The sequence below is a fragment of the Girardinichthys multiradiatus genome, chromosome 18, assembly GCF_021462225.1.
Source record: "Girardinichthys multiradiatus isolate DD_20200921_A chromosome 18, DD_fGirMul_XY1, whole genome shotgun sequence".
NCBI lineage: Eukaryota > Metazoa > Chordata > Actinopteri > Cyprinodontiformes > Goodeidae > Girardinichthys > Girardinichthys multiradiatus.
Window position 1 is genome coordinate 48,837,749 of NC_061810.1, and position 8,519 is coordinate 48,846,267.

The 8,519-nt window shown below is 39.4% G+C and overlaps 1 protein-coding gene and 1 long non-coding RNA gene across 4 annotated transcripts in view; one reads left to right on the forward strand and one right to left on the reverse strand.

Moving 5' to 3' along the window:
* LOC124883530 (gastrula zinc finger protein XlCGF57.1-like) overlaps nucleotides 1-5,360 on the reverse strand; it is a 36,361-nt gene extending 31,001 nt beyond the window's left edge. For 2 of the 3 annotated variants that reach the window (XM_047390665.1, XM_047390664.1), the window contains exon 1: nucleotides 5,162-5,360. In XM_047390665.1, coding sequence (XP_047246621.1) covers nucleotides 5,162-5,264 — 103 coding nt within the window. In that variant the 5' untranslated portion in view covers nucleotides 5,265-5,360. The remainder of the gene's footprint in view (nucleotides 1-5,161) is intronic. The other variant, XM_047390663.1, reaches the window with a different exon arrangement.
* LOC124883534 lies at nucleotides 5,128-5,816 on the forward strand. The gene is made up of 2 exons (XR_007042229.1): nucleotides 5,128-5,269; nucleotides 5,352-5,816. It is a non-coding gene; the product is annotated as an uncharacterized LOC124883534 (long non-coding RNA).
* Nucleotides 5,817-8,519: the final 2,703 nt, after the last annotated feature.

Sequence of the window (8,519 nt, forward strand, 5' to 3'; positions counted from 1 at the left end):
CATGCCTGGGTTTGCTGTTCTCCTGCTTCATAAACGTAGCGCTTTGGTTTCATTGGCTTCATTTTACTGAAGTGCACTCTCTGCTGCTGTTGTGTATTTCCCAAAGACTGCAGGACGTTATTCAGGGGACACCTGAGCACAGACTCACACACAGCGGGCGCTACAGTCATCCACCTTAACAGGTATCTTTACTACTCTTTACTTTGAATGCCATTCAGGGCAACGTGCATCAGCGGCGTCTGACGTGTCAAAAAAAGTCCACAGAAGACGCTGCTGCTCTTCTTCTCACTCTCGCGTCACTTTGGTGGTTCTTCATCTATTGTTGTATTGTGGGAAAATTGTTTAAAATGGACACGGAGATATTAATTTGAGGCTGAAAACATACATACAGTATGACCTACAATCTTATAAGGAAAAGGACAAGAAACGAAAAGGCGCTACCGATGTGCTTCAGTGATTCTTCTGATCTACAAAACAATGAGCATGATCAATAATTAGTGGTGTGACAGTACACACATTAAAGTTTAGTGCAGTATATATTTTTACTTAAGCTGTAATTGTAAACAAATAGCTAACATTTTCTGAAAATAATTGGATTTGTTCACCATGTTCTTGCATGTTAAAACGTGGCTCGTGTAGAACTGGCCAAAGGTTTGGATTTATTTTTTTCACTTGATAAAATTATTAAACAAACAATAAAACCACTCATAATGATCAGTGTTGTTGCTCAGGATATTCCGATTTGGAGTGACCAAATATTCGATAATAAAAATGTGTGCTGATGTACAGACAAACCAGTGCTCAAACGCTCAGCTGTAAAGCTTTGGTTTGGTCCTCCTCTTACTTCAATGTCCCTGCAGCTGAATGACAAACCTAAACGTTTCATAATACCACATTTTAATGAGCTGCTCATCTAGTTATTGGGACCCACAGCCATGGATTTCAACATTAAACTCCGGTACGGACCTTTCTGGAACTTTCAAAATAAAGTGCATTAACCTTCTTCCAGCACAGCCAGGAAACGGGATAACTGCGGACTTCCTGTGACGCCACTACCCAAATAAAAGCACAGCTGTTGCTACATCCGCCCTCTTTCCACACGGCCTTCCAGAGGGACCGGATAGGGGAGGAAAGCGCGCTGATGTCTTTTTGTTGGCAAACAGACATAAACTCTTCAACTGGATCCAAGGAAGCCATACGATCATCGATCATATGCAAAGTTAAGTACGAATGAAATACTGTCTGTTTCCGGTATTTTCATTCATGAACGGGGAAATTAAGGTACAAGCATTGCTGGACTGTCTCTCCGAGCCCCCGCAGACGCAAACTGTGTTCGAGAGAAACCCCTGCAAAGACGTGGTCTCCCAGTCTGGAAGGAAGACAGCAGACATCGTGTTAACCTATATGGTCAGAGGATAGGACGGGTCGCCCAGCTACAGCTCTGGAGATAACCCTTTGTTCACTGTGGATACCTTCTTCAAACTTCATCACCCCTTGGACAACATTTCCTCACCATGGTCAGAGGTTAGGTTTGGGCAGATTAACAGTTAGGATGAAATAATCTGAACGTTTTCATTTATGAAGTTTGGTTTTGTTTTTGTGAAACTCTGCTATCTTAGTGCTAGCAGGCTATCTGCAGCACTACGTGTTCTGTGTTTGTGTGTCTTTCAAAGTCAAACTTTACTTGAAGGGTGATTGTAAACAGAACATTGATCATAACGTGCCGTCCGCGCTTATGCATTTTAATCCTTATATTAACCGAGGTATTTTAAAGGTATGTGTTGATTCTGGTGCTGAGCTATTAGCTTCTTTTGTTAGCTTAACTGCTAACCGGTAAGAACACGTGCTTGCTACTAAAGAGTATTTAACAGAAAGGTTGTTAGTTTTCAATCCAGTAAATAATAGTTCCTAGACATCATTTACTAAATTTGATAACTAAGTAAACACCATTAAGCCCCATTTCTCCAGAAAGATTTGGCTCTTTTCCAAAATACTCCCTTAATAATATTTATTTAAATATTATTTTAATAAATAAAGGCAGCTAATGAGACACTGATGAGAATTAGTCATCCAGAAGGTTGGTTTTATTCAGCAGATCATTATTTAAAACATTGTTTTATTAAAATAATATTTTATCTGATCTTACATTGTGAATGGTTGTCTAAACGTTTGCTGATTATTGTCTAAGTTGGTTCCAAAACTAACTTAACTTCACTTCCAGATTCTTCAAGATAATCCTTGGTTCTCAAACATAAACATTGCATGGTAATGTTGCATCACTCTTTTGGTCATAATTATCAATCATCTTTAATCAACTTGTTTATATTGTACATAGTCCATTAGTCTTCATTATTCTTTAATTCTGCTTGGTAGTTTAGTTGGATTGTTTAAGCAAAGTAAAGAGTTTGTTGATTAAAATATGTTTGACTTTGAGTTGACTTATTTTTGTTAATAAATTCTTGTATTTTAAGAAATTGTGTGAATTTATTCCATGTGTGCAGAGTTTATGCTGTTCAATAATGTCAGAGCTCGTCTCATCCCTTTCTATTTTGTTCTAATACCATCGCCTTACTGGGCTGGTATTCACAGGACAACCCTTAACAGACCAAAATATTATTTGATAAAATATTAAAATATTAATATTAAATATTAAATAATATTATGAGATTCATAATCACAACATACAGGGGTTGGACAATGAAACCGAAACACCTGTCATTTTAGTGTGGGAGGTTTCATGACTAAATTGGACCAGCCTGGTAGCCAGTCTTCATTGATTGCACATTGCACCAGTAAGAGCAGAGTGTGAAGGTTCAATTAGCAGGGTAAGAGCACAGTTTTGCTCAAAATATTGAAATGCACACAACATTATGGGTGACATACCAGAGTTCAAAAGAGAAAAAATTGTTGGTGCACGTCTTGCTGGCGCATCTGTGACCAAGACAGCAAGTCTTTGTGATGTATCAAGAGCCACAGTATCCAGGGTAATGTCAGCATACCACCAAGAAGGACGAACCACATCCAACAGGATTAACTGTGGACGCAAGAGGAAGCTGTCTGAAAGGGATGTTCGGGTGCTAACCTGGATTGTATCCAAAATACATAAAACCACAGCTGCCCAAATCACGGCAGAATTAAATGTGCACCTCAACTCTCCTGTTTCCACTAGAACTGTCCGTCAGGAGCTCCACAGGGTCAATATACACGGCCGGGCTGCTATAGCCAAACCTTTGGTCACTCATGCCAATGCCAAACGTCGGTTTCAATGATGCAAGGAGCGCAAATCTTGGGCTGTGGACAATGTGGAACATGTATTGTTCTCTGATGAGTCCACCTTTACTGTTTTCCCCACATCCAGGAGAGTTACGGTGTGGAGAAGCCCCAAAGAAGCGTACCACCCAGACTGTTGCATGCCCAGAGTGAAGCATGGGGGTGGATCAGTGATGGTTTGGGCTGCCATATCATGGCATTCCCTTGGCCCAATACTTGTGCTAGATGGGCGCGTCACTGCCAAGGACTACTGAACCATTCTTGAGGACCATGTGCATCCAATGGTTCAAACATTGTATCCTGAAGGCGGTGCCGTGTATCAGGATGACAATGCACCAATACACACAGCAAGACTGGTGAAAGATTGGTTTGATGAACATGAAAGTGAAGTTGAACATCTCCCATGGCCTGCACAGTCACCAGATCTAAATATTATTGAGCCACTTTGGGGTGTTTTGGAGGAGCGAGTCAGGAAACGTTTTCCTCCACCAGTATCACGTAGTGACCTGGCCACTAACCTGCAAGAAGAATGGCTTAAAATCCCTCTGACCACTGTGCAGGACTTGTATATGTCATTCCCAAGATGAATTGACGCTGTATTGGCTGCAAAAGGAGGCCCTACACCATACTAATAAATTATTGTGGTCTAAAACCAGGTGTTTCAGTTTCATTGTCCAACCCCTGTAGTTTCCCTCTGTATGAAGTAAGGACAACACATCTTCTAAAGATCCTCCTTGCACAGCTGTAAAGTTCAAAGTTCAGCTACATGTTACACCCTTTCTCTTTGGTGGTTTAAATATCTCTACTATATTTTCACTGCATTCTGCTCATATCAGCTGCAACATGTTTCAGACGATGCATTTGATGGGCGATAACTGATGGGCAAAAAATCTAATTGTTATAAAGAGCAAATTACTAAATATAGCTTTACAGAAAATGTTATTTATAACTAACTATATTAATACTGTACTTATACCACAGTAGCAGTGTGGTAATTAATTTAAAAAGTAACCATTTCATCCTGGCTACATACTTTTAATTGTCCTTTTTAGTTTGAAGGAAAAAGAGGAGAATAAAACCTATGAGGCTGAGCAAGAGGAAGCATTGTGTGCTGTAGCGGCAGAGCGTGAGCCCCATCTGCAGAGGCTATAGTCCTCGATGCAGCCGTCCTGGGTTCGATTCCTGACCCTGGGAGCTTTGCTGCATGTCTTCCCTCTTCTTTCTCTGCCCATTTCCTGTCTAATAACAATATGGGCCACTAGTGACAAAAAACTCTTATGACTCTGCAAACACCAACCCTTAAAGAATGTCAGGCTTATCAATGTTAAACTACTTAGACACAGAGTAAAGAAATACATTTATTTTTTAAATATCCTTCTTTAAGCAAAGAAAGGAAATGGTGAGTTTTCGCAGCATTAGAAATGAAAAGGTGGACTGCAGCATGAATCAAGCAGGACTGTCCTGAATAATATTATTAGCTATAGACTAGAATGCCCTGAATGACTGAAATTTCACAGAAATAGAAACGCAGACAGAACATAAATATAAATAACAGCATTGATTATGTTTGGGTTAACAGAGTAAAATCTAGCTGTTTATATGATCTTATTTTCTCAGTACTTCTTTATTTCTGCTGAACAGGATATGAAGATATGGTGCAAAGCTGTAAAAAAACAAAATCACATTTCTTTCCCCCTTCACCCCACATCACCTCTTCTGCACTTTTACCTTATTACACATTAAATGGACGCAGTAAAATTCCAGCGTCAGAGAAGAAACCTAGCTAAGCTACAAACTGACAACGGTTTCTTCTCATGAAGAATCCTACTCCATCAGGTCCCTGAAAGCTGCTGCTAACCTGCAGCTAGCAGAACAATGAAAACATCCAAACCTAATGACTGCAGCCGATCTTCGGGGCTGAAAGCAGCATCCAGTATTTCGTGTCTCTGCTCCTCTGCTGCATCCAGTCGCTGTTTGACCTGCTGTCTCCACATCTCTGGTAGCTTTTCTCTCTCCAAACTTTCCTTCAACCGTTACTGAGCAGTTCCTGCTGAGCTTCAAACCGTTTCTCTTCTTTCCAGAGTTCATCAACTGCTGCTGTTTCTATCTTACATCTTTATTAACTCTCCCGCTGCTGCTCCGTCAACAAAAACCCAAGAAAACACGAAGGACGACGCTCCAACTGCCGCCATTGAACCGGAGAGAAACACGAGTCTGCGCACTGGGGGTTAGGGGCTGGACCCCGGAAGGCCCATCAAACACAAGACCTCAGCTGGACGTTAACGTGTCCGCCATATTGGCAAGGGAGAGGTAGCCAAATTCCGATGAACGCTTAGGTTTTAACAGGTTTTGTTTAAGTTAAAGGATTATTTATTTTTTCGTAAAATTATGTTGTTTCCACTGACTTGATAACCGAGCAAACTCTACAAAAATGTTTTTTAATGCTTCTTTAAATTCTTATCATAAATTTACATTTGGCCAGAACATATGTACACTCCTAATGCAGAACATGAACCAAACATTGCCAATATATATATGTCCAATTATTTGCTGGCCGTGTGTTTCTTTCTTTTTGAGTTTTATTACTTAACATTCCAAGAATGATCAAAATATTCGATATATGTTTTCTTCCCATTTTATTCTTTCATATTTTATTAATTAAATTGTTTTTGTTCTTACATCAAGAACACATGTCCTGAACATAACTCATGTATCCAAGTTTGATTTAAATTAAGTAACACAATATGATAATTTGTTTGAAATACATACCTTAGAAGTAAAAGTTGGGCAAAACAGTCAAACATTTCCACTTATTCTGTCACACAAACACATGCTTCTGATAAGAACACAATTATTACACTCTAGTTTATGCATTTAATCTGAGAGCTACATTCCTTATTGCTGTTGAAAAACCCTGAAATAAGGCTTTGGTCTGGTCCGCCCTTCTTTGTCCAAGTCACTGTAGCTGCATGATAAATCTTAATGCTTTCAGACTAGTAATTGCTATGGGCCCAAATACTTAGCTTTATTTGGTGCTGCTTTTCAAGGTTGCACAGATAAATGTTCTGCATGTGTGCAGATTTAAAACAAAGCTATATTTATGGTTTTGTTATATATATCTGCTGTAGTATATTGTGGTCAACCATGTTGGATGCTGCACTGAGGTCCAATAATACCAGCACTGTGGTTCTTATGTAGATGGTATTGAACACCTTGACGAGGGCAGTCTCGGTTCTGTGGTGAGCACAGAAACCCGACTGAAACATGTCAAAGACTATGCGCATACGCATGAACCAGGAGCAGGGCCCATGTTCAGTGGGGTTTGCTCCTCGAAATCCTTTCTTGGACATGAACTCACTGTAGGTCGAATACACCACAATGCCCATGTCTCCTCTGCCACTGGCCTCTCCTCATTGTTATCTTTTCTCAACTGTTTCCTGCTAACAACCACAATGCTGCAGTCGGTCTCAAGCATTCTGGCTCTTTCAGGATTCATCTCACCTTCAAACTTTCTGAGTTCAAACCGGTTTAAAGTTCTATGTAGATTTCTCTTAATCACCTGCATTATTCTCACCATCCAATGAACCACACCAATTCATCTCCTCTCCTTCCCCAGACAGCATCTGCAGCCAGAAACTGCTGTAAGTACTGAAGGACAATCCCTTTTAAAAGCTTGGTAAATAAAGCACTGACAGCTTCAGAACTTTGAGTTTTCAATTAAAGCGTCAACATAGCAGCTCTGATAATATATTTTCACTGTATTTATCTCATTCTTTAAAGTATGCGATGATCATGTACCATTCAAACTGATTACTGTTCAATCTTAAACTGATAAGAAAAATACGTTTTGTGAAAGACTGTTAAGAGTATTGATTATTATAAAGATTTTTGACAGGACTGTGTAGAACATTTTAACCACCACTATTTTTTTCCATTTCAGAACAATTTAAATCTTATTTCCAGTCTGTTTTAAAGTAACACAAACATAACTACTGTCAAAGATTGATTCCTTGTAAATAAAATATAAAAGAAAAAAGCATAAAGAATTTTACACAGTGCCGTTGGCAAAGATGAAATATACATTTATAACACACTGGTAAAATAACTTTATTTAAAAAATATTCTTTAAAAACTCCCAACATGTAGGACGTACATACATGAACAAACATGGGGGCCCTTAGTCCATATGACGTGGAAAAATGTTTTTACACAAAAATCACATTTAACTGAAGCAGCTTTGAAGCCTGAAATTTTACATCATAAAATCAGCAGGAAAACTGATTTTATTTTTACGTTTTGTTGTGGTCTGAGTATAGAACTCCGAGAGGCACAAAGTGGCTTTTTGCCAATACAGTTTCTAGAATAATGCAAGTATTTGCTACAGGTTAGTACATGAAAAGAGACTGAAAACAACTATTATTGCATATTCTACAGCTGTGAGTTGTTCCCTAATGTGGGTTTGTGTTTAACAACCCTCCTGGTTTCAACTCGATATAGAGTTAGATAAATAAAGTTCCTTAACATTTGTACATGTAAAATGAACAAAAGTTATAAGCTGTCAGTGTCACCGATGCAGACCCACGCTGAATCACGTGCTCCCACGCAGGTGAGCACACACTCAGGATATGAGATAGAATAGGCAGGAATATACAGGTCCTTCTCAAAATATTAGCATATTGTGATAAAGTTCATTATTTTCCATAATGTCATGATGAAAATTTAACATTCATATATTTTAGATTTATTGCACACTAACTGAAATATTTCAGGTCTTTCATTGTCTTAATACGGATGATTTTGGCAAACAGCTCATGAAAACCCAAAATTCCTATCTCACAAAATTAGCATATCATTAAAAGGGTCTCTAAACGAGCTATGAACCTAATCATCTGAATCAACGAGTTAACTCTAAACACCTGCAAAAGATTCCTGAGGCCTTTAAAACTCCCAGCCTGGTTCATCACTCAAAACCCCAATCATGGGTAAGACTGCCGACCTGACTGCTGTCCAGAAGGCCACTATTGACACCCTCAAGCAAGAGGGTAAGACACAGAAAGACATTTCTGAACGAATAGGCTGTTCCCAGAGTGCTGTATCAAGGCACCTCAGTGGGAAGTCTGTGGGAAGGAAAAAGTGTGGCAGAAAACGCTGCACAACGAGAAGAGGTGACCGGACCCTGAGGAAGATTGTGGAGAAGGGCCGATTCTAGACCTTGGGGGACCTGCGGAAGCAGTGGACTGAGTCTGGAG